This window comes from Microcaecilia unicolor, chromosome 5 (genome assembly GCF_901765095.1).
Source record: "Microcaecilia unicolor chromosome 5, aMicUni1.1, whole genome shotgun sequence".
NCBI classification, from domain to species: Eukaryota; Metazoa; Chordata; class Amphibia; order Gymnophiona; family Siphonopidae; genus Microcaecilia; species Microcaecilia unicolor.
In genome coordinates this window covers 125,644,653-125,671,700 of record NC_044035.1, presented here as the reverse complement: position 1 = coordinate 125,671,700, position 27,048 = coordinate 125,644,653, and the positions used below count along the sequence as shown (strand labels likewise).

At 41.4% G+C, this 27,048-nt stretch overlaps 1 protein-coding gene across 1 annotated transcript; it reads right to left on the bottom strand.

Annotated features, from left to right (window-relative positions):
* Positions 1 to 758: 758 nt before the first annotated feature.
* Positions 759 to 24,761, bottom strand: LOC115470251 (pulmonary surfactant-associated protein A-like). The gene is made up of 7 exons (XM_030203263.1): positions 24,666 to 24,761; positions 18,051 to 18,080; positions 14,518 to 14,707; positions 10,013 to 10,122; positions 9,356 to 9,364; positions 9,045 to 9,123; positions 759 to 1,309 (listed from the first exon to the last, which is right to left on the bottom strand). The coding sequence occupies exons 1-7, from the start codon at positions 24,756 to 24,758 to the stop codon at positions 933 to 935; spliced, it is 888 nt and encodes a 295-aa protein (XP_030059123.1). The 5' UTR covers positions 24,759 to 24,761; the 3' UTR covers positions 759 to 932.
* Between the last annotated feature and the right edge of the window lie 2,287 nt (positions 24,762 to 27,048).

The following is a 27,048-nucleotide window of genomic DNA, read 5'->3' as shown; positions in this document are numbered from 1 at the left end:
TAAACTGGTTTTTGATATTATCTCCCTATTGGTTTGCGCATTTGTCAGCCTCTATTTTTGCTGTTTTGCTCTGCGCCCCCTTTTTAGCCACACGTTAGAATTTATGCATGCCTCGTTTTAGCATATGCCTAAAAAGAAACACACATTTGGTTGTTAGCCAATTATCATCACTAATTGGCTCATTACTCAATTAAGTAGGACACATAAATTGGGCACACATCCAATTTAATGTACGCTACTTGCTGCACTTTATATAGAATCCGGGGCTAAATGAGATAGTGTATAAGAACATGCATAAATTTACACCTGCTCTTGACAAGGCATAATGGGCCAAATTCTATAAATGAAGCTGTGACAAAATAGTGGGTTTTAAGCCTGTAAAGTGTATTGATTATTTCTTGAAGTGTATTTCCCTAGTTTGACCAGCAGGTGGTGTTTCCCTACCTTAAAGCTGTTACAGATAAATGCCCCAGTCTTAGCCATGGAGGAGAGAAAGATCTCTTTGCTGAGGCCCCATGAACAGTTATATTTGATAACCTGTTAGTAGCTATATGTCCTGATCCCCCCAGGTACTATTAGATAGTAAACAAATGTTTAGATAGTGTTGTAATTGATCCATATTTCTGTTGCTTGTTTGCCTAGGCATATTTTTTTCAGCGCCAATGTTTTAGGCGTGCTATATAGAATCTAGTCCAAAATGTCTACTCAAACAGCTGTAATTAATTTCCACAGAAGGTAGAACATGAATAATTAAGACATTATGTTCAAAATGGAATTTATTAGATACACAACCAAAGCAAAAAGTGCACTTGTCATGTGATTAGCAGTATTTCATCTATACATGATGTAAGACGGCTATTAATTACTCTACCAGAATCAATACTGCTTATCTCTAAACCTTGAAAATTGAAATAAAAAAAAAACACAAGGCTTTAAAACTCACAAATTGTAAGGCGGTACTGATTGCATTTTTTATCATTCCACAAGCCATCCGTATACATTTCAACACAGTTTTCTTTCCCATTTCCATTTGGCTCATTTGTCCTCCAGTTGGTATAGTTTAAAGGGTTTCCATCAATGTAATTGAATTGACCAATGCTGTTACTGTCCACGATTCCTAAATAGGCATATCTATTAAACTTGGTCACAATTTCTAAGGTTGCCTTATTTTCATCCTCATTCTTTGGAGCTACGATTTGGCCACCAACTTTTTCACATGTTTCTTTTGATTTGGCAAAATCAACCTCTTTACCGTTGGTTGCCAGTAATTTGTCTTCCACAAGTTTGACTGTTTCTTGCAAGGCAAGGACTACATAAGAAAGAAAAAAAGTATTTATTTTTGCTTTTGAGTACAATAAACAACACTTTAAGAAAGAAAGCTACAAAGCAAGACAGACTACCTTTATTTTTATCAGGTAATAGGGATTATCAGCCCTGGATTAGCCATTGATCAAAATAAGCACATGCTTAGGATATCAAGGGAAACATTTCCCCCCCCTAGCTATCATGCCCTTAATTCTTTCACTGCCATCTGCCACACATATTATCCAACATGAATTTCAGTGTTTTTCTAATCATTCTAAATATATATGAAGTTTTGTACAATATGAAGTAAAAAAAGAAGCTCCAATCGCTGGAGAACACCACAGCCAGACTGATATTTAAACTGGGCAGATATAGTGAAGTTACTCTTCTGCTAAATGACTTGCATTGGCTCAAAGTGGAGAGTCAAATCTTTTCAGACTTGCTTGCCTGGTTTACAAAAGCCTTTATGGCTTATGCTTGGAGACAATAACCCAATTTTTAACATTATCTGGCAATGGATTTAATTCAAGGAGCAAGGAAAGGTTGTTTTTAAATTTTCCTTTTTTAAATAATGTGAATTGGTCAGGGAATGTTCATTTATTTCTTCAATGTGTTAAAATTTGGAATAGTATTCTGATTCAGCTACGCCCATCCTATGTTGTATTTAGAAAAGGTCTTAAACTTTTACTGTTTTTAAGGCAAAGGTTGGATTAAATCTTAATCCAGAATGTAATTGTATTTTTAGTTTGTTAGATAGTAATGATATTTACAAATCAAAAGAATAAAAGCTTTCTAATACATGATATTGTATTAGAAAGCTTTTATTCTTTTGATTTGTAAATCCTTCTTTTATGAAAAGGTTTTACTGATTGTAATCCGCCTAGAAGGTTTGTATTAAAGAGTGGAATATAGATCTGCTAATACAAATTATGGGGTGTGCTCCTGGATTCGGGGTCCAACCCGGTTGGAGTTTCCTAATTGCCGTCTCCGTCGGTCCCTTACTGGCTTGGCACTTGATGCCTCTACCTAGGGAAAGAAGCATTAACGAGTTGGATTACCCTCTTTTCCCCCAGGAAATCCAAAAATCAAGTCCAAAGCAAACTGTGGAAAACAAGATTGGTTGTTAGAATAGGCAGACTTGGGAGACTTTTTATATTCTCTCAAGTCCAAAAACACTCTGGAGTCAGCAGGAACGTCCAACCAATATCAACTCTCCGATATTTAAAGCAAATCCTTTAAAACCACCCTCCTTCTGGTATTCCCCGGGGGAACTCCTGCATTCTGCTTCCTTGTATCTATGTATAGAGGCTTTTCAGCAGGAGTATTTACACTTTTTACAGGCTCCTGTACATGCCTATTCCAGAGAACAGTGTCCGAAAGGCTGTGGTCCTCTCTTATTCTCGGGTCCAGACCCCCTATGGTCTGACCTCCCTCCAAGGTGACCTTTGCATTGGCTCACCCTGGCCTTGGGATGGGCACTCCCTGGCTCCGATCCCATACTCCTGGGCTTGGTCTCTCCTCTGCCCACCTGTAGCTCTCCTCTTTTACAACTTAGAGTTCGTAAGGGAGAATAGGGGATGTTGAGGGCTGAAAGACAAGGAAGGACACCCAGGCACACAGCTTTGAAGGTGAGAAGAAGAATATTGTACTGAAATGGTACAGGAAGCTAATGATGAGATCGGAGAAGGGGTGTTATCCTACTGTATCTCTTTGCATGGCAGAGCTAGCGAAATGCCATATTCTGTATTGACTGAAGCTTCTTAAACCATGCCAAAGATCAAGCAATCATTGTGTCTGCCAAATTCCTTGAAAGTCACCCTCTCTATTCATAATCAAAATATTCTAATATCAAAAGAGTAGTTCCATGTCCTAGAAAAAGCTTAGGGCTTGATATTCAAAAAAAAGCTGGGTTCCTAATTTAGGCTCCTAGATTTGTGCCCTATTTTCAGCCAAATCTAGGAACCTAAGGCCCTTATTTTAGAAGCTCTGTTTGAGTTTTAGACCTCAGAAAACCGGCATTTAGTCATATATATTGCATGGATGTCCAAATTCTGATTTATAAAACTGGGATACTGACATCTAAAACAGCAGTATATCCTTATGACAAGGGGGTGTAGTCTGGATGTGTTTTGGGTGGGACTAGGAAGATGCCAAAATATGGACATTCAACTTTGATTTTAAGGGGAACATATGTTTATGTACAAAACAAATGAGCGTTACTTGACATGTCCAGGTGTTTTGATTCAGCAGCTTTCCACCGGAGGGATTAAGGAAAGTCACATCCTTAATCTCCCAGTGGCTGTTCTCCTCCCAAATGTGAAACTAGCAAGGGATACTTGCCTCTGCGACAGATTCAGGAACTATAGATGATGTGTGGTACTAAAATGTTTTATTTTAATTTCTTATATACCACTTTGAGGCTATAAAGAAGCACACATACAGGTACAGTTGGTATTCTTCTGTCCTTAGAGGGTGCACAATCAAGGTGGGCACCTAAGGCAATGAAGGGTTAAGTGACTTGCTCAAGAGCACAAGAGCTCTTGCTTAAGAGCTTAAAAGATATGCTTATAAATTTAGGCCTACACCTAAAGGAGGTGATCTCTCCACAGGAGAAACGAAAGACAAATATATGAACAGTGGATACAAAAGAAGTCCTCTCACAAATGATGTTTCCCCAAACAAGGTCTTTATTTAAATCAATAAAATGATCCTTTTACTTAACTCAATAAAATGACCCTTTTATTAAATCAATAAAACGTTTTATTGATTTAAATAAAGACCTTGTTTGGGAAACATCATTTGTGAGAGGACTTCTTTGGATCCACTGTTCGAATATTTATAAATTTAGGCCTGCCATTCATTAGCCTATTTGGTGAGCATAGTGCTAAAAAATCAGCGCTAAGCTCCTAAATTTTTCCCCCACCCTAAATCCGTCCCTTTCACCACCCAAATTACTTGCTCCTAATATTAGGACTTTAGTGAAATTTAGAAGATAATTCTGAATCCTTTGAATATTGGGACCTGAATTTTTACTATGCCCCCGATATTCAGCCCATGGCAATCAATGGTTTCAAAGCTGCTGACCGCTGTGGGCTCAATATAACCTGAAAGTTATATAGATGCCATCTAATATTCAGTGCCGGAACCTACATAACTAAGTGGGCAAAGATAGGACTGCCTTTTGTGCATGCGGGTACTGGCACTGATTATGGCCAGTGCCAACATAACAGCCAGCTCCTCCCCAACTCCACCCAGGACCGCCCCAGCACTAATTGCACAGTGTCATGTTGGTCTGAGAGGATATTAGAGGAGCACTGTGTGGTCAAGTGCTGAGGAATATCTAGGGATAGCCAGCTGAGCACAATTTAAGTGGTCAGGAGCCTTTTTCACTAAGCCTATTTGCAATGGTAGCAAATTTGAAATGAATGAAGCCATTAAGAGGGACTCCATGTTATCCAATGGAGCCTATTCACTAAAAAGTACATAAGAACATAAGAATAGCCATACTGGGTCAGACCAATGGTCCATCTAGCTCAGTAACCTGCTTCCAGCGGTGGTCAATCCATTCTCTGAGTGAAAAAATATTTCCTCCTATTTGTTTCAAAATTATTTCAATGCAATTTCATTGAGTGTCCCCTGGTCTTTGTACTTTTTGAATGAGTGAAAATGGAGTTTGTTATAAGTACATAAGTACATAAATAATGCCATACTGGGAAAAGACCAAGGGTCCATTGAGGCCAGCATCCTGTCCATGACAGCGGCCAATCCAGGCCAAGGGCACCTGGCAAGCTTCCCAAACGTACACACATTCTATACATGTTATTCCTGGAATTGTGGATTTTTCCCAAGTCCATTTAGTAGCGGTTTATGGACTTGTCCTTTAGGAAACCGTCCAACCCCTTTTTAAACTCTGCTAAGCTAACTGCCTTCACCACTTTCTCCGGCAACGAATTCCAGAGTTTAATTATACGTTGGGTGAAGAAAACTTTTCTCCAATTTGTTTTAAATTTACTACACTGTAGTTTCATCGCATGCCCCCTAGTCCTAGTATTTTTGGAAAGCGTGAACAGACGCTTCACATCCACCTGTTCCACTCCAATCATTATTTTATATACCTCTATCATGTCTCCCCTCAGCCGTCTCTTCTCCAAGCTGAATAGCCCTAGCATCCTTAATCTTTCTTCATAGGGAAGTCGTCCCATCCCTGCTATCATTTTAGTCGCCCTTCGCTGCACCTTTTCCAATTCTACTATATCTTTCTTGAGATGTGGCGACCAGAATTGAACACAATACTCAAGGTGCGGTCGCACCATGGAGCGATACATCAGCATTATAACATCCTCACACCTGTTTTCCATACCTTTTCTAATAATACCCAACATTCTATTCGCTTTCCTAGTCGCAGCAGAACACTGAGCAGAAGGTTTCAGCGTATTATCGACGACGACACCCAGATCCCTTTCTTGGTCCGTAACTCCTAACGTGGAACCTTGCATGATGTAGCTATAATTCGGGTTCTTTTTTCCCCACATGCATCACCTTGCACTTGCTCACATTAAACGTCATCTACCATTTAGCCGCCCAGTCTCCCAGTCTCGTAAGGTCCTCTTGTAATTTTTCACAATCCTGTCGCGATTTAACAACTTTGAATAACTTTGTGTCATCAGCAAATTTAATTACCTCGCTAGTTGCTCCCATCTCTAAATCATTTATAAATATATTAAAAAGCAGCGGTCCTAGCACAGACCCCTGAGGAACCCCACTAAGTGACCCCCATGGTTTGCCCTGGCCTAGCCAGACTCCACAGTCTCAACCATCTGCCCTGTGTTACTCATGTTAACTTATGTTACTATAGGTTAGTGAATAGGGCCTACAACATTTTAGTGCATGCCTTTGGCAATGTGCATTAAAACCAAACCACGCAATATATTTTAAATAGCTCTAGGACTTGTTCCCACCTCCAGGCCATCCCAACCCTCTGTTAAGCCTTGATATTGATTCCATTTTGCAATATAGCACTAGTGGAGCAGAAGGGAATGGGAGCTGCTGACATTCCCTTTGACCTCTTGAATAGCAGGTAACTGATGGTGGGAAGGACTGGAGCAGAATCCAGAGGTAGGTACAAGCCAGGAGAAAGGATTTTATTGTTTGGGGAGGGAGGGGAGAAGGCAGGGCTGGTAACTTTGGCTGTTTGAAAATAAAATAAAATGAAAAAATAAGGAATGATTTTTTTTGTTTCATTTTTGAAATATAAGAAAATCAAATAAGAAATGTTACCATTTCCTCTTTTGTTCAAATGACAAGCGCATACCAAACACATTCCTCATCAGAAATAACAAAGGGCCTCTTTTACTAAACTGCGCTAGTGATTCCCAGTGCATCAAATGAGAGGAATCTCATAGGAATTGAATGGGCTTCCTCTCATTTGCCATGTGGGAATTCCTAGCATGGTTTAGTAAAAAAAAAGCCCTAAGACATCAGACTTGACCAAAATAACCGTGGCTGCTTTCAGTTTCTTAAAATAATTTATTCCACTATTCCTACCTCCCTCCCTCTGCTAACTCCATGGCATGGTATACTTGGAATACAACAGTAGAATAAAATGTTTGCACAAAAAAAGGAAAAAGCCTTATCCAGCATTTAGAAACTAGTTTTCATTAATTGATGCTACAGCTGTTTAACTTGTGAATAAATCCAAAATGTTTTGGCGCCATTTTACAGAATGTATTTTCACATACAGCTTTATCTTATTTTGGCTCATAAGACGCAGCAGCTCCCATTTAGACTCATCGTTTGAAGACGAGTAAGTCTACCCTTTTTACTTCTTCATATTTTCATCTACACTCTCACTACTGTCAGTTGCGGTCAGACAATCACACAAACCTTAACAAGACAAGTTTTAGAATTAGCATCTTATTTGGGTGTAGGGCACAATTCTTTTCTATACTCTTTTTTATATACTTTTAGCACCTTATGTTTTAGGATCGGTCACTCGTCTGGGTGTTCAATATATCTCATCTCATTTTTAATCAATCATGAAACCATGCTTTACAGTAAACACTGTCAGTTCTTCACAAAGATGTTCTCGCTGATCAAACAAGATGTTCATAAATGATTATTATAAGAATTTGGACATGTAGTTAAGTACTCAATTATATTTTGATGTATATCTTTCATTAGAGATTACAAGTGGATGTATTTCTTGAACATAAGAGGTAATAGACGTTAGTTTAAAGATTTGACACTTTTTTTTACAAGATTCTATATCACTCTAGTTATCATATTTAATTAAGGATAATGACTTTAAGATGTAGTTGTATAAGGATCTTAGGTTTACAAAGCTTTAAAGTTGCTAAATCATCAATGTCCTATGGAAACAGTGTTAATTCAAATAATCATTTATAGATATCCTTCTCTTGAGATAAACTTAATTAATCATCTATAGATAATTTTCATTTAATTTGTGTTGCTTATTATTATTACCATGTCAAAACTTGATCTACTACTTTATTTATAGTGCTACTTTTAGTTCTATTTTTATTTTTATGTTATTTATTGATTTTATATGTTGTTTTGTAAATAGACTCCTGATGCAAAACACAGCAGAGGTCATCCCTCATTCCCACCAGTTGTCATTTAGGGCAACTTTTTGTGCCTTATTCATTAAAAAAAAAAAAAGGGGGTCTAGCTCAAAACGTCTTAGTTTTAGTTCTAGACGTTTTTGTTTTGTTCCATTATGGCTGAAAAACATCCAAGTGTTAGAAACACCCAGATCCCGCTCTTAACACACCCCTGACAAGCCCCCCTGTGATTTGAATGCGCTTTTGATGGACTTCATAGAAAAACTTCTAAAATTGGTTTTGAAAATACCAATTTGGACGTTTTTGTGAGAAAAACGTCCAAATGCAGATTTATGCCACTTTTTGGATGTTTTTCTCTTTTGAAAATGAGCTCCACAGGCACCTAAATACAGTCGTACTGTTATGGAATTGACCTCTAACTGCCCGGTGCCCTCCTCATTCTGTGTTAGGAAGTCACTGCAGGAATTAACATATGCTAGGTGCCAAGCTGCTATGTTGTTAGTATAGGCCCTTCTTGTTAGTGTGTGCTAATTGCTGCATTAATTGCTTAGAGGGCAATTCTCTAAGAGGACGCCTCCATTTAGATACTCCGATACTGGATCATGTAAACTTATTCTATAATGGCTACTAGCAGATTCCATGATAGAATACTAGTGTAACTGGGTATCGGTGTGCCTTACATTTAAGTGCCTGAAGTTGCACCAGCGATGGACCTGGTTTAATGAAGACGCCTAAATTCAGCAAGGGTGTACATAACTGACTATATTCTGTAACTTGCACATGTGATAGCCCCACCCATGCCCTGCCTATGTCCCTCCCATGCCTCACCAATGCTCTGCCCCTGCCCCTCCCATGTCCTTCCCATGCTCTGCTCCCTTGCCACTTATGTGCATCCTTACAGAAGACCACTGTTGGTTTGCTTCCACTTATGAGCGGGTCATTTTCTTTACATTTACAGGCACAAGGGGTACACTGTAAGAGCCCTCTTAAAGAATTGCCCTTCACGCTTTCTTTAGTAAATAGAGCCCTATATAATGTAAATCTGGTTGTTAAGTTTGATACATACAGTATTTAAATAATGGTGTAATGATACATTGCTCAAAGAACTGTATGATTTCTCATGCACCCTTATTATGTTTGATCTAAAAACAACGTCACCTCCTTCAATTCTTGAGATCCTATTTCTTAAGTCAGCCAAGATTTTCTTGCAATGTTGTATCTTCAGAGAATGATGGACCTAGGGAGAAAAAGTCACAAAACAATACATTATCTGTGAAGAAATTAGTGCAATATTGAAAGCAAGATCCTAAAATTGGTGCTTCTTTTACAAATATTTTTACAACAGACAATGCAAAAAGTAGTTTGAAATTCTATATGATTATTAAATTTAGTTATACATCTGGAATGCTCTTCAGCAGGAAGTGGTGGGGTCAAAACTGACAGAATTCAAAAAGGTGAAGGATAAACACAGAGATTCCCTATATGTCTGAAGAGGGAATAAAAGTTTAGTCCGGTGGTTCCCAGACCTGGTCCTGGAGGCACCCAACAGGTCAGGTTTTCATTCAACAGTAGGCATCAGGGAAGCCAAGAGGAAGGAAGGGGGCAAGATTCCCTGGGCCTAGCCTCCAAGGGAGACCTTGCACTGGGGGTCTGTCTCTCTCCTGCTCCTGTGTATCAGCACCCAGGTGATTGTGTTAACGCGATAACCCGGATCCCGACTCACAGGAGCAGGAGAGTGATAGACCGAGGGAGGAGCACACACAGGAAGGTAAGGGGGCGGGATGGCCCAAATGAGAGTGGGGCTGCGGTGGCTGTAGCCTAAGTGGGGGGGGGGGGGGGGGGCGTGGTGGCTGTAGCGACCCTGCCCCAGGCCTGGCTCTATCTCTCAACGGCTCTGCTAGGCATTTTTAATTAAAATTCCTCTACAGATGAATTGACCTTTATTCTGTTGAAATGTTTCATTTCAGAATATCATTTCTTTTTAAAAATAGCTATTTCTTATTTTCAGCATTCATAATCACCCTACACTTAGTGGTTGAATTCTGCTCTGTGGAAAATTAGCATCATATGTGTGTTGTGCATCTTGCAATTACTTATCAAAACACTGACAAAGAATGAGTGCAAACACTTTTACCTGATGGTCCAGTATCACCTGGCAAACCCTGGTCACCTTTCGGTCCAGGAAGTCCATCTCTTCCTGTCTGTCCTTGATTATTACCAGGGGGTCCTTGAGGCCCTATATATAACAAATTAAAGAGAACAGGCAATAGAGATTCTTCTTCAGTTTAAGCAAACAACTGTGGTAGCTATGTTCATACACTTAATATTTATGTAGGATTTTGTTTAAAAAGTAATGCAATCTTGAAAATCTAAGTCAGGGGTTTTCAATCCAGTCCTCAGGATACACCTAGTCCATCAGGTTTGGAGGATGCCCACAATGAATCTGCATGACATAGACGTGCATTCAGTGGAGGTAGTATATGCAAATTTATTTCATGAATATTCATTGTGGATATCCTGAAAACTTGACTCTATGACTCCTGTGTTAAGTTTTAAAGGAAGGTGATTGGTGTTTCTTATGGCTATTAACTTGCTAGGAAGTGGCACCATTCAGTTCTCCTGAAATCTCTCCCTCTCTTTCCCTGTCTGCTTTCCTTGCATAGATTGCCCTTGGCCAAAGATTTAATTTTTGTCTATTCAGCCAATTAAAATGGCCCCATCTTCAATTTAACTCCTTCAAGTGCTGAATATGAAGAAGGGCAGACAGGCTTGTGATGGAAGAAAGATTATAAAAGTTTTGAAAAAAAGTGAGTCCAGGTTTAGGGCCGGCTCAAGGGGGTTGTGGCACCCTGAACCAACTTTTGCTTTGATGCCCCCTCCCATACATTTTGAGGCCAGTCTTCTTGTGTGAACCACACAGATATCGGGACTCAGTGGAGGCTCAATGCAATCTGCTGACTGAAGCAAGGGCTGAGCTGACACTCCCCCCTCCTCTACCAAGGCACCCAAAACTGGGGTGGCCTTCTCAGAGCTCCAGCTAGGAATCGGGGGTCCCCTCACTAAGATCATCTGTCGGAGTTTGTCCCAAGAAAAAAGAAAGCAACATATTCCCAGGCTATATAGGGGTCAATTTTCAAAAGGCACTTGGACATTTGGCATAGCACCAAATATCTGAGTATCTTTCTGTAACCATTTTCAACAAAAGTGCATGTATAGTTTCATATATCAGGAAAATGGGACCTGGAAGGGGTGCTCTAGGGCAGCACCAAATTTACACATACCTTACACGTGTAGGTACCAATATTCAACACCTATATGTGTAGCATATATGTTTTTGGCATGGATGTGACAAACCCAGGAATAACCTGAAGCAATGGGCCAAATGAATAAGCAACACATATAAGTGCTAAATAAGGGTATCTACATGTATAGTGTAAGGGGGAATTCTATATATGGTGCCTTCAAAATGGGCACCATTAAACCATATGGTTAGTGAGATTCTATAAACTATGCCTAAAGTTAGGCGTAGTTTATAGAATATGCTCACATGCTGTTCTTGCAACTAAAATGTAGGTGCACCCATTTAGGCCATCTAAAACCAAGCCTAAATACCTGTGTCTAAGTTAGGTACAGATCAGATATATTCTATAATAGTGCGCATAGTTTTTTGGAATGCCCATAACCACACTCCCTTTTGACTGTGCATATTAGAATTTAAGCGCACCATATTATAGATTATGCCTATAAGGTTGTATGTGTAAATTATAATGAAAGCCAATTAGTGCAGCTAATTGGTTGTTAAGTACTAATTATCGGCACTAACTGGCTTGTTAATCAGTTTAGTAGTGTATGTAATTTGTGCAGCCAAATTAGTGTGCACAACTTAAGGTGCCATATAGAATTTGGGGGTATCAAACATATAAATGGCGAGTGTCGTACTCACTCGCAAATGCGCAGTAGAGACCCTCTCTGCCCCACCCCAATACGTGATGATGGGGGCGGAACAGAGAGGGTCTGTACTGCGCATTTGCGAGGGATGAAAACCGCCGTCGCTAATGCTCCCCCCCACCCTCCACCCGGCCGGGCCCTCGCTCCGCTATTGAAACAGCGAGGGAACGCAGCACACAGCTCTGCTGAGCTGCCGTCCTTCCTTCTTCTTCTCTGCCTGTGTCCTGCCCTCGACGACGTTACATCACACGAGGGCGGGACATAGGCAGAGAAGAAGAAGGAAGGCTGACGGCAGTTCAGCAGAGCTGTGTGCTGCGTTCCCTCGCTGTTTCAATAGCGGAGCGAGGGCCCGGGCCGGATGGAGGGGTGGTGGTGGCGGCGACTCGGGGGGGTGGGGGGTGTGCGAGCTCGGTGGCAGGGGGGCCTTGCAGCGGGGACGGGAAGGGGATTTCAACCCCCCCCCCATACTAGCCCGTTTTTACGGGCTCATCGGCTAGTATATGTATAAGTACACATGTAGCTTACAGGGGTAGTGTCAGCAACACAATGTACACTTGCAATATCACTGAAAATACGGCTAAGCAACACATGGAGTGGATATGTGGCTTAGTGGTTAGAGCACCAGTCTTGCAATCCAGAGGTGGCCAGTTCAAATCCCACTGTTGCGCCTTGTGATCTTGGCCAAGTCACTTAACCCTCCATTGTCTCAGGTACAAACTTAGATTATGAGCCCTCCTGGGACAGAGAAAAATCCAGTGTATCTGAACGTAACTTACCTTGAGGTACTACTGAAAAAGGTATGAGCAAAATCTAAATAAAAAAATGTCTTTTTTAGCATGGGGGCATGTTTGGAGGCAGGGAATAGGTGTGCCCTGAGCTAATCAGGTAGCGTGGGTAAATTTCTGCACACTTCCTGATTAGTGTGGGAGCCCTTACCATCTAGTAAATAGGTAAGGGCTCACGCGCTAATGGCCATGTGATAATTGGGAAATTACACTGTGGACATAAATTGAAAAATAGAAATTGCACCCATTGTACTGCTGCGGTAAAAGTGGCTTCAGCTCATGGGAAACCCAAGTGCTAATGCGACTTAGTAAAGGACCCCTTAAAACAAATATATAGACACTCAGAGTACAGAATAAGTGGCCACAAAATAAAAATAGAAACACATACACAAAAATTAAATTGAACCCCCAAGAAGCCACACTCTGCATGCAGTACAACAAAGATAGCAAATGTAAATTCCAAAATTTGAATATTCAGATCACTAAATTGAAAATAATTTATTTCTACCTTTCTTGTCTAGCCATTTTATTTTTTTGATTATTAGCCTCTGGCTTCTATTTTTCTCTGTCTTTTCTTATCTCTCTTTCAAGGGTCTCCAGTCCATCTGACACTTCTTTTCTCCGATCCTGTCTTCCTCACTTCCTCTTTTAGATCCAACTCTGACATTGATATTTATCTCCCAGCTTGCTTTCGTTTAATTTTTCTCTATATATCCACTAAGATTTCACTCCTCCTTCTTACCATCCACTCTTCAATCTCCCTCTTTTCAAAGCATCCACTTTCAGCTTTTCATATTTCTCTCATCCCAGTCCCCATTTCCCATCTTTCTCTCCTTCCTAACCATCCAATAACTTCCCCTTTTCCCATGTCCAGCATCTCTTCCCCTCTCTCCAGAGTCTCCCTTCACCCTCCTCCATCCAGCATCTTCCGTCTTGCTCTCTCTCAGTCCACTGTTCCCCCTCTCTTTTTCCCTATCTCCCCTGTATCCAGTTTCCCCATCTTTCTCTCTAACCCCTCCCTATGTCCAGCATCTTTCTCTCTCACTTTCTTTCCCCTCTGTGTCTATCATCTTTCTCTTTCTATCCCTTCTCTATGTCCAGCATCATCTTCTCTCCTTCTGTCTTTCTTCTCTCCCTGTGATCAGCATCTTCTCCTTTTCTTTCTCTCTTTCCCTATCCCTTTCCTGTCTCCAGCATTTCTATCTATTTCTTTTCATATTCCCCCAAAGGGGGATTTATATCTGCAGGGGAGAGGAAGGAAGACGAAACTGACAAATTAACTTATATAGGTCCCAGCTGATATTTAGCCAGGGCTTGTATAACTATCTTACGCTGGACCTGGATGAATATCAGCCAGGACCTGCATTAGTTCGGGTGGTCAGCAGAAGTCCAGTCAGACCTGGATAGTTAATGCTGATGCCCAGACATAACCTGGCTTTGAATATCCATCTCTAACTTTCTGGCAAGGGTCAGTGTTTAAAAACATGCTGCCTGTTGCTGGCTAAATACTTATTGGTTGATATCAATCAGCCCAAGAGTAATTTGGTATTATATAAATTTTCACAATCAAGTTTCATTTAAAACATTTGAAGAGTGTCATCATTTTGTGGTAAAGAATCTATGAATTGATTGCCAGATCTTATTAAATAAAGTAATTCTATTCTTTAACCCCACTGTCAGTCTTTCCGTTGACATTAAGCCATTCTGTTTTTAAAGGGATGGTTTGTCATTTCCAAAATGGAGTTATTACACATTACTGCTAAAACTAATGAAAATGTAACTTCAAGGTGTGCAATAACTCATTTTTTGGAAAACACAGAACTATTATTTATCCCAATATTATCTCTCAGCATGATGAAACAGAGCAGAAAGAATGATTAGAGATTAAATGCATATACCTGGCTCGCCTCTATCTCCTTTCATACCATCTCTACCATCTCTTCCAGGCAGTCCATTCTGGCCAGGGGTCCCAGGGATTCCGGGAACACCTGCACACGTATCAGCATTTTCGGCTTGGCACAGAGTGGTTAGTATGAGGAAAAGTGGTAGGGATTGCGAAAGCATGGCTTCTCTAGTAAAATGGTTGCTCTGGAAGAACAAAGGAAAAAATAAACACTTTTTTTTTTTCAAGTGCACTAGAAGTGCAAGACAAATAGCTTCATTTCCCAACTCATACTATTTTAAAATCACAAAAAAATGTGAGAGGCCCTTTTACTAAGCTGCGTTAAAAAGTGGCCTGTGCTATGACTAAAGCGTGGGTTTCCCACATGCTGAGGCCACTTTTTAGCGCAGGAACTCTTACTGACACCTATTTTCTGTTAGCATGCGGTGATGTAGTTGCGCTAACCGATTAGCACATGAGATGCCTACTCTCTGCCCGAGTGCCTGATTAGTACATATTCTCAAAAGGATTTTCCTTTATAGATTACTAGCTTACCAGGGTGTATACATGTGCATGTACTGAGGCGTGAGCACCTACACCAGCCATAGAGATGGAGTAAATGCTTACACAAATTCCAGTGACATGCGTATAACTTACAGTATACTGTACATTAGGAGTCAGATTCAGTAAATACCCAGTGTACCTGAATGTAACACACCTAGAGCTACTACTGAAAAAAGGTGTGAGCAAAATCCAAATAAATAAATAAACAAACATAAACAAACAAATAAATAAATAAATAAAAATAATACCTACCGTGAGTCGCCAGAAAGATCTGCACTGATAACACATTCTATAAATGGTGGTCCCAACCCCCAGCATTAATGACAGCCCAGTCCCTCTCCTTCTCTCAGGATCCTGTATCAGAAACAGGACTCACTGTCCTAACCTCTGACATTGGCTACTACCCCTCTTGACCCTTTTATTGTTCATTTCATTTAGACCTAAGTGGTTTACAGTTTCATTTTACAGGTACTGGGTCTGTCCCTAGTGGGCTCACAGTCTAAGCAGTACATTGTACCTAGGGCAACAGAGGGTTGTAACTTGGCCAGGGTCACACAGAGCTGCAGAGAGAATTGAACTTGGTTCCCCAGGATATCAACCCACTGCCAATTGTCAGGCAGCAGTGGGAATTGAATCCAGTTCTTCAGGTCTCTAACCTGCTAAACTAACCATTAGGCCACTCTTCCACTCCCTTTTTGTTAGCTCCCCTTTCTCGAAGCCCCAACAACACCAGCGCTCTTCTCCCAGCCCAATCATCAACAATAGCCCAATTTCCCTCCCACTTCCAGCCCCCCTGAATTAGCTACAAACCCCTCTTTCCTAACCCAAGCATCAGCAACAACCCCTCTCCCAGCCCCTGCATCAGCTCCCCCTTCTCTCAGACTCAACAACAGCTGCCCCCCATCTCCTACTTCCTGTTTCAGCCTTCCTCCCCCTTCCACCCAGTACAGTGGCAGGAGTTTTTTGCTCTTACTCTCATCAGTTTCTACTGCTGGCACTGTGGGAGGGTTCGAGATGTGAAACAGGAATACCTGTTCTCTCATTTCAAAGCCTTTCTAGTGCTTGTGGCACAATTGCAGAAACAACAGAGGTGCGGGATCTGCCACAGTGGTCAGCCCTGATGACCAATCCAGCTATGATGGCAGCTGCTGGGTGATTTATTAATTTATTGGGATTTATTAATCATTTTTACATGAAGAGATTCACCTGGTGGTGCACAACAGGTATAGCTTGACATAAAATTAACAGGGATGTTTTACAAAGGTGCGCTGAAAAATGGCCTGTGGTAGTGTAGGCGCGGGTTTAGGGTGCACGCAAAAACATTTTTCAGCGCATCTGTAAAAGCTGCTCTTTTTTGCCAAAAATAGACTTGCGGCAAAATCAAAATTGTCACGCGGTCCGTTTGGGTTTGAGACCTTACTGCCAGCCAAAGACCTAGCGGTAAAGAATTTGGGCGGTAATGACCTATGCATGTCAGATGCCACTTGGCGTGTATCTGCTATTGCGTGTCCGAAAAAGAAAATATATTTTTCAGATGCGCATATCGGACGTGTGCCAAAAATAAAATTACTGCAAGAGCCACATGGTAGTTGGGCTGTAACTCCATTTTGACACACGTTGGACGCGCATAGATGCTTACGCGGCTTAGTAAAAGGACCCCACAGTTTGTTAACAGCATAACAATAGCGAAATGATCAAACATAAGCCTAGAGTAAATACAATCAATAAGGTAAGTTTGGAGATGGCAAATTGAATCCTAGAAATCAGAGTAGCAAGATGTGGTATTAGAAATATATACAACTAAACAGCACAGTAGAACAAACAAACTAAAAATATGATAAATGACTGAGAGTACAAATGATGTCATTGAAGCCAAGGAACCAGTGATTTTTCAGGGTTTATTTGATTCTTATTGCATATTTTTTTGTATTTTATTGTTCCCCCTGCCCTGGAGAAGGGCAGGTTATAAATAATAACTCTAGTGGTTAGAGCACCAGTCTTGCAATCTAGAGGTGCCCGGTTCAAATCTCACTGCTGCTCCCTTGTGATCTTGGGCAAGTCACTTAACCCTCCATTGCCTCAGGTACAAACTTAGATTGTGAGCCCTCCTGGGACAGAGAAATATCCAGTGTACCTGAATGTAACTCACCTTGAGCTACTACTGAACAAGGTGTGAGCAAAATCTAAATAAATAAATAAATAAATAAATAAAGTTAATTCTAACCCCCTTCAGGAGTGTTTAATCAGGAGGTTTCAGTTTAAAATCAAGAACCTTGCATGCACGTATGCTAAAAACAGAATACAAGCATCACCCTTCTTTAAATAACATTTGATTTGTTATTCTGTAAGAATATAAAATAAGTAACCCCTTGTTTACTAAACTGCGCTAGTGGCTGCTGTGTGCATATACAATGGAATTAGAAAAGGTACAGAGAAGGGCGACAAAAATGATAAAGGAGATGGGACGACTTACCTATGAGGAAAGGCTGAAGCATCTAGGGCTCTTCAGCTTGGAGAAGAGATGGCTGAGGGGAGATATGATAGATGTCTATAAAATAATGAGTGGAGTGGAACAGGTAGACGTGAATCATTTGTTTACTCTTTCCAAAAATACTAGGACTAAGGGGCATGCGATGAAGCTACAAAGCAGTAAATTTAATACGAATCAGAGAAAATTTTCCTTCACTCAATGTGTAATTAAACTCTGGAATTCATTGCCAGAGAATGTGGTAAAGGCGGTTAGCTTAGCGGGGTTTAAAAAGGGTCTGGCCAGCTTCCTAAAGGAAAAGTCGATAGACCATTATTAAACTGACTTGGGAAAATGTCTAAAACAACCACAACAAAAATTTGAGGTTGGCTGTGATACTTTTCATTCATAGGTTTATTTCTGTTATTCCACTTCTATATACACTGGAAATCATAATTTGATTTTAATAAATATTATTTAGATCCATTTTATATATGAAACCTGAATGCAATACTTACAATAGAGTCCTGTATTTTCTGATACACAAACTGTCAAGGAATAAAATGGAATTTAGAAGCAACTTTTCGTTTGATTATTTTCAGCATAATAAACAAATATATATATATATAAGAGAGAGAGAGAGAGAGAGAGAGAGAGAGATGATTTTTCTTGTTCTTTTATCTAAACTCTATTTTCACAGCATCTACAGGAGTGAAACATCCTTACAGCGGATTTAGTTCTCTGTAGTGCAAAAGATTCTTAAAGAAGAGAAAAATTACACATTTACTCTGTTTTAAAAATGGAGATAAAACTCTAGCTTACCTGTGATCCTCAATGTGGGATGTAAAAGTAGAAACAAGACAAATTTATAGAGTATGGCATGTAACCTGATATGCACATGTAGACTGAAGTGGTAATGCAATACATACTGATGTCACTGAAGGGTTTTTTTTTAAGTAAATATATGTAATATTGAAAGGCCTGGAAAATCTGAATAACTGTGTGAAATCCTTCCTTCCTTTTCAGTATGTGAAGAACCTATTTTCTAGAAGATTCCTATCTCATACCTATTGGCAGTTGTATTTAAAAAGAAGGTTCTGGGCTGGTCCAATGCCAGAGCTTTGCATGTACTACTATGTGGAGGAGCCTAGGTTTTCTGCGCCATCCAGGGCTGAGGAGCTTGTGGAAGCAGAGCTCACAGCTACTGAGAATTTTTTAATTTTTTATTTTTGTTACATTTGTACCCTGTGCTTTCCCACTCATAGCAGGTTCAATGCGGCTTACATATTATATACAGGTACTTATTTGTACCTGGGGCAATGGAGGGTTAAATGACTTGCCCAGAGTCACAAGGAGCTGCCTGTGCCTGCATGGGGTGGGGAGGAGATGAAGTCCCAGTTATTAAAAATTGTTATCACCTAGTGGATGGATTTAGTGCCCATGATTAAAGGATTCGAGAAGGAAACATAATACATGGCTCCAAACTGAGAACTGCCACTGTAATGACTGGACTGATATAATTTAGGAAGAGTTGTAAAACAGAGGGGAGTGGAGAAGTAGCCTAATGGCTAGAGCAGAAGGTGGGGAACCAGAGGGCCCAGGTTCAGATCCTGGTGGTGTTGAGTAAGTTACTTAACCCTCTATGCCTTGGGAGAATGCAATGTCAAACCACTCTTGTATCACGCTAAGAAAATCACATTGCCCACCTTCTGTTTCATCACCCTCACCATCCCTTTTGTTTTCTTCCTTCTCAGCTCTCAAACTTCAACATTTTCTTCCTTTCATTCAACCATCTCCAGTCTGTCTGAGTGCATCTCATCTTCGTCATTGTCGTCATGCCTCTCCTACTCTTCTCCATACTCTCTTGCTCCTTCTCCTGCTTTCTGCTGGAGAAATCAATCCCAATCCTGGTCCTCCAAATCAGCTCTCACCCTATTCGTGTAGGTCACACCGCAATGTCTCCAATCAAATTTTTCTTCCTGTCCTTTCCCCTTCTTCTTTGCTTTTCTCATGTGCCCTGTGGAATGCCCGCTCTGTCTCCAACAAGGCTTTTGTACATCCATGACCTCTTTATCTCTCATACTCTCCATCTGCTTGCACTAACTGAGACTTGGCTTTGCCCTGAAGACTCTGCTTCAGCTGCTACCCTGTGTCATGGAGGTTACCTTTTCTTCCCAAATACCTCACCAGGTTGGCAGCAGAGGTGGTGTCAGAACTCTACTCTCACCCTCTTGTAGACTTCAGCCTCTTCTTCTTTCACCTCAGTCTCACTGCTTTTCTTCCTTCAAAGTCTACTCCATCCATCTATTCACTCCTCTACCTCTCTGAGTAGCAGGCATTTATCGACCTCCTGGTAAATCTGTTTCTTCCTTTCTCACTGACTTTGACTCCTGGATTTCCTTCTTTCTTGAACCCTCATCTCCTTCCCTCATTCTTTGGGATTTTTGCATTCATGCTAATGATCCCTCTGACTCTTATGCCTCTCAATTTCTCACTTTAACATTCTCCTTCAATCTTCAGCTGTGTTCCACTACCTCTACTTACCAGAATGGTCACTATCTTGATCTTGTCTTCTTTTCCAACTGCTCACTCTCCAGTTTCTGCACCTCATTTCTTCCCCTCTCTGACCATCATCTGATAATCTTCACACTTAAATACCCTACCCCCAGTCTCGTCCAATCTCTTGTACTCTCTGCACCAGTGTTTCAAACCTCTTCTCAACCACTATGTTATCCAAGTCTGTCAATAAGACTGTTTCTTCCTATACTATTCTCTCCTATGCTCTGGATACCCTCTCTCCTTCTATTCCCTGTTCTGTAAGGCATACCAAAACTCAGCCTTGGCTGACCTCTAGAATCTGCTACCTATGTTCCTGTGCCCGATCTGCTGAATGCCTTTGGCTGAAATCCTGTGCCTATGCTGACTTCATACATTTCAAATTACTGCTGACCTCATTTCTGCTCTTTCACTTGCCAAACATGACTACTACACCCACTTGACAAACTCTCTTGACTCAAACCCTCAATGTCTCTTTGCCACACTGAACTTTCTCTTTAAAGTGCCTTCACCTCCAATCCCTCCTTCATTTTCTCCCCAGACTCTGGCTGAGTACTTTCATGATAAGGTTCACAAGATTATCCTTGAGTTCTAAGTCAAGTTATCTCCACCTCTTCTTCCCCCAGTCCATTCTGTTAACCCTCCTTCAACCCCTGCCTCCTTTTCTTCCTTTTATGAAATCACTGAAGAGGAAACTGCGCATTTTATTTCCTCCTCCAGTCTGACTACCTGTTCCTCTGATCCTATTCCCACCCATCTTCTCAGAACTATCTTGCCTACTGTCATCCTTTCTGTCATATCCTCAATCCTTCAGTTGATTCGCTTGAATACCGCCAACTCCTACCGAATGATGTCTCAAAGCAGTTAACAAAATTCAAACATTATTGGAAAAAAAAAATAAGCATAACATTTCTTAAATAAAAACATCTTTAGTTCTTTTCTAAAAGAACTATATGAAGAAGTTACACGTGACACAGCAGGTAATAAGAGAAAGAACTGTACAGCCTGAAAGCTAAAGGATTCCTCCAAGATTTTCTTAAAACTGATCCCCACAAATGATTAAAATAAAAGGAAAATAAGGATTTCGGGATATAGAAGACATTCTAAGAAGAGGAAAAGCAACCAAATTTAACATAAACAGGGGATAATCCATTAAACATTTTAAATGCAAAATAGGAAGCCAGTGTAAAGAAATCAAGGCTGGGGTCACTCTATCAAACATCTTCATAAGAAAAATAAGTTTAGCGGTCGTATTTTGAAGAATCTGGAGCTTAGCGTGTAATTTGACTGTAATGATAGAATACAAACTATTACAGTAATCTAGATGAGTTAATGCCAATGCTTGAATCAAAATAGAACATTTTTTCTTATCAAAATAAGAACATATTTTGCGTAGCTGTCACAGTTTAAAAAACACTGTTTTAACAATATAATTAACTTGAGGTTGAAAGAGTTGAATTCAGAATGAAACCTAGCACCTTAGATGTTTGCTCAACTTTTAACAAAAGATCATTAGAAAACGTGAGTACATCTTAAATAAATGCAGTAGAAGTATCTATCCAGAGGAGTTTAGTTTTATCCTTGTTTAATTTAATGGAACTAAAGTATTCTATGCAAAGTGATGCACTTAGGGAGTAGAAATCCACGGGAGACATATGTGTTAGGCGGGGAGAGTCCGATATGTACGGACGGGGAGAGGGATCTTAGGGTGATAGTATCTGAGGATCTGAAGGCGACGAAACAGTGTGACAAGGTGGTGGCCATAGCTAGAAGGTTGCTAGGCTGTATAGAGAGAGGTGTGACCAGCAGAAGAAAGGAGGTTTTAATGCCCCTGAATAAGTCGTTGGTGAGGCCCCACCTGGAGTATTGTGTTCAGTTTTGGAGGCCGTATCTTGCTAAGGATGTAAAAAGAATAGAAGTGGTGCAAAGAAAAGCTACGAAAATGGTATGGGATTTGCGTTACAAGATGTATGAGGAGAGACTTGCTGACCTGAACATGTATACCCTGGAGGAAAGGAGAAACAGGGGTGATATGATGCAGATGTTCAAATATTTGAAAGATATTAATCTGCAAACAAACCTTTTCCGTAAATGGGAAGATGGTAGAACAAGAGGACATGAAATGAGATTGAAGGGGGGCAGACTCAAGAAAAATGTCAGGAAGTATTTTTTCACGGAGAGAGTGGTGGATACTTGGAATGCCCTCCTGCGGGAGGTGGTGGAAATGAAAACAGTAACGGAATTCAAACATGCGTGGGATAAACATAAAGGAGACTTGTTCAGAAGGAATAGATCCTCAGAAGCTTAGCCAAGATTGGGTGGCAGAGCCGGTAGTGGGAGGCGGGGCTAGTGCTGGGCAGACTTCTATGGTCAGTGCCCTGAAAATGGTAGATACAAATCAAGGTCAGGTATACACAAAAAGTAGCACATATGAGTTATCTTGTTGGGCAGACTGGATGCACCATGCAGGTCGTTCTCTGCCGTCATCTACTACCTTACTATCCTGCTTATTTTCGGAGAAGGGCGGCCATCTTCCGACACAAACGGGAGATGGCCGGCCTCCTCCCGAAGCCGGCCAAATCGGTATAATAGAAAGCCGATTTTGGCCGGCTTCAACTGCTTTCCGTCGCAGGGCCGGCCAAAGTTAAAGGGGGCGTTTTGGCAGGGTACGGAATGCGGGATGGGGGCATGGTAACGAAATGGCCGGCTTCAGACGATAATGGAAAAAAGAAGGCCAGCTCTGAAGAGCACTTGGCCGGTTTCACTTGGTCCATTTATTTTTACGACCAAGCCTCAAAAAAGTGCCCCAACTGACCAGATGGCAACTGGAGGGAATTGGGGGATCACCTCCCCTTACTCCTCCAGTGGTCACCAACCCCCTCCCACCCCCCAAATTTTTTTTTAACATTTTTGTGCCAACCTCTATGCCAGCCTCAAATGTCATAACGAGCTCCATGACAGCAGTATGTTGGTCCCTGGAGCAGTTTTAGTGAGTGCTGCAGTGGACTTCAGGCAGGCGGACCCAGGCCCATCCCCCGCTACCTGTTACACATGTGGTGGTAAATGGGAGCCCTCCAAAACCCACCCGAAACCCACTGTACCCATATCTAGGTGTCCCCCTTCACCCATAAGGGCTATGGTAGTGTTGTACAGTTGTGGGTAGTGGGTGTTGGGGGTTTTTGGGGGGCTCAGCACCCAAGGTAAGGGAGCTATGCATCTGGGAGCAATTTGTGAAGTCCACTGCAGTGCCCCCTAGGGTGCCCGGTTGGTGTCCTGGCATGTGAGGGGGACCACTGCACTATAAATGCTGGCTCCTCCCATGACCAAATGCATTGGATTTGGCCTGGTTTGAGATGGTCGCCATTAGTTTCCATTATCGGCAAAAACCAATGGCGGCCATCTCTAACGCCGGCCCGAATGTTGAAATTTGGCCGGCCCCGACCGTATTATCGAAACAAAATATGGCCAGTCATCTTGTTTCGATAATACGGTCGGGTATGCTGCTTTCCGGGGCCGGCCTTAGAGATAGCCGCCCATATAGATGGCCGGCCCCATTCAATTATGCCCCTCTATGTTACCATGTTACTATAATGGATATACAAGAGGTAATGTTACATAGCATAGTAGAGTATCAGCCATAAGGTTCAATACCAGCATACCATCTGCATATCAATAAAACTTAACTTTCAGAGATGAAAAACCTAAATCAAAACATGCCATATAGACATTAAATAGATTAGGAGATAAAGGCGAGCCCTGTGGGACCCTTCAAGGCAGGGTACAACTCTCTGAGAAGGCTTCCTTCATCTTTACAGTATAATGTCTACTGGATAAGAATTCTGAAAGCCAAGTCAGGACCCCATCTGAGATTCCTATTGAACTTAATTTAAAAAGAAGAATATCATGATCTACTGTGTCAAAAGCAGCAGCCATATCAAATTGTTGTAAAACAGAAGTGACACCCTGTGCGTGATAGGTCCTAAAACCAAACTGTGAAGGGCTTTAAACATTGATGAAAATCTAGAAACTAGGAAAGCTGTTCAACAACTATTTATTTATTTATTACATTTTTTTTTACCCCACATTAGCCTGAGAGTGATTCAGGTTCAATATGGCTTACATATCAATTAAATGAATGATACATTCATTTAATTGATAGGAGTGGCCTAGTGGTTAGGGTGGTGGACTCTGGTCCTGGGGGAACTGAGGAACTGAGTTCGATTCCCACTTCAGGCACAGGCAGCTCCTTGTGACTCTGGGCAAGTCACTTAACCCTCCATTGTCCCAGGTACAAATAAGTACCTGTATACAATATGTAAGCTGCATTGAGCCTGCCATGAGTGGGAAAGCGCGGGGTACAAATGTAACAAAAAATAAAAATACATATTAAAATTACATAAACAGATTATAAAGTACAATAAATATGGCCTCTGACATCTTGGATAGCAATGAGATACCAGCTACTGGTGCTGATGGTGGCCTAATCATGGAGTTAATGCTGAAATAAAAAAGTTGCTGATATTGGGATAATCTTGCTGTTGGTGTGGGCAACCTGTGCCTGTTCACCAGAAGATCACCTTAGCCTTTGCCTTTTCCACCACTGGCAGTTTCCAGCCAGTACAGGCTGTTAGTGTGGGCCTCAGCCGCCAGTCAGTCATCTCATAGTGCATCACCCTCTTCCTCACAGCCTTTTCCCCACACAGTGCAGCAGAAGCAGAAATCTTTAGTTATGAGGCAGTCCACTTTCCATCTGTTATGGGAGAAGATTTTGTGAATATGGGATACAAAATTTTATTGCTTGACATACATTCATGGGTTGAGTAAAGTAATTCTTTTTAGAATAATTTTTTATACCATTTGCCCAGGCCCTGATATACTTCATATCCTAGAATGGGACTTTTTGATACCTCACTGGGGATGTTGTTTTGGGGTTTTCTATAGTGTACAGATATTTTGATGAATATATCATTTTGAAAATATAATGTAATATGGAGTGGCATATTTTTCTGACTGATGATTGAAAATGCTCTAGCCTAGATCTTTTTTCTCTACTTTTTCATTTGAAAATATTTGTAACTGCTTCTCCACAGGAGTTGGCAAACGCCTCTACGGCACCATATAAGCCACCTTGAGCCTGCAAATAGGTGGGAAAATGTGGGATACAAATGCAACAAATATATATATATATGGCACAATTGCCCAGTGTACCTGCAATTAACTCGTCTTCAGCTACTACTGAAAAAGGTGTGAGCAAAATCCAAAATAAAAAAAGTAAACTCAACAACACAACTTATGGGGCCCTTTTACTAAGCTATGCTAAAAAGCAGCCTGCACTATTTTCAGTGCATGGGTTTCCCGTGCGCTGATGCCATTTTTAGCATGGCTCTAAAATAGACACTATTTCTTTATTTTTTTTAATTAATGGCCATGCGCTAATTTCCCAATTAGGACATGATCATTAGCGCGGGAACCCTTACTGCCACCTATTTAATAGGTGGTAAGGGCTCCCACATTAAACCCTTGCTAATTGGCAGCGTTCTGCAATTTGCTGATTAGCGCATGGCACACCTACTCTCCGCTCACAAACATGGCCCCATGCTAAAAATTATTTTATATTTTTTTACACAGGATTGGCGCATGACAATCCCAGAACTACTGCGGTATACCTGAGCATGTCCTATGGTAGTGCCTTTTAGCATACGGTAAGCATGTGTTAGTGCTTACCACCACTTAGAAAAAAGGCCCCTAAGATCTGTATGAATGTCTGATTTTCTGGCTGATTAACAGATCATTTACCTTTTGGATTGGCTACACCCATGTGGCCATCAGGTCCCCAAGAGGGAGGGAACCTATGTACTGCAACAGAAAAGCCTTTCATTCCCTAACCATGCAGGTGGTCTGCAATACCCTGTGTAAGTTTAGTGACGTCTTCCTCCACCTCCCAGTATACAAATCTAGCACTCAAGAGGTGTATTAGAGGTTTGAGAGTGGGTAGTATATCGGTGGCTGGCTCCTTGGTGTGTCCTGCACCTAATCACACTCAGATCACTGCCAGCACAATGAATTAGGTCCCTGTGCCACCATTCATCTCTGAAAACACCAATACAGCCACTCTGTACTCACTACAGCTCACAGCATCAGTTATACTGAACTTATATGAATTGCCTTCCATCCCACACAGGTGATAGAAGATACTCCCAAAGGAAGTGGCTGATGACCCTTATTGTGGAACCTTACACAGAGGCAGAGGTGCACAGCAACAGCACCCACTATTACACAAGGGCCATCATAGAAAGAATGTTTGGCATGCTGAAAAGTTGATTCCACTGGCTACACAATCTGGCACAAAAGCATAGACTACACTTGCCTGAGGGAGAAGAGATGTCAAGCCTGAACCCTAAGTAGTGTGCCGACCCACCCAAATAAAGTGAGCCTTCACAATGACACCAGCTGGGCCTGATCACATGAAATGAACTCTTAGTCATTTCTAGTGACAGTAAGGGCATTTATTAACATAAATAGTGGTGTCAGTGATCCTCTTGTGCCCTCTCCCAAACATACGCATTAGTCACCTCCGCCCAAACCCATCATTGCACACAGCCCATCCTCAAACCCATCCTCATACATGTCTCCACCTCCTTCTCCCTGTCCATGCCACATACCCCCACACCCACATCCTACTTCCTAACCCTTCCCCTTCCCCAGTCCCCACCTGAATGCCCTTACCACCCTTCACCCTAGGTACTGCAAGGCTAGCCTGGCATTCATGGCTGCATGATGGAGCTACTGGGTGATGCCTCAAATAGCAGCCCTGCACACTGTACAGCTCTATGAAAGTCAAAGAAGATCACTGGCCCAGGGCCAGTATGTTATCCCACAGTATGAGGCTAGAAGGTGGTGGTGTAGTTTATGATCCAGATGTACTTTAGTTGTGCATGGAGCAGACAAGCAGGTGCCAGT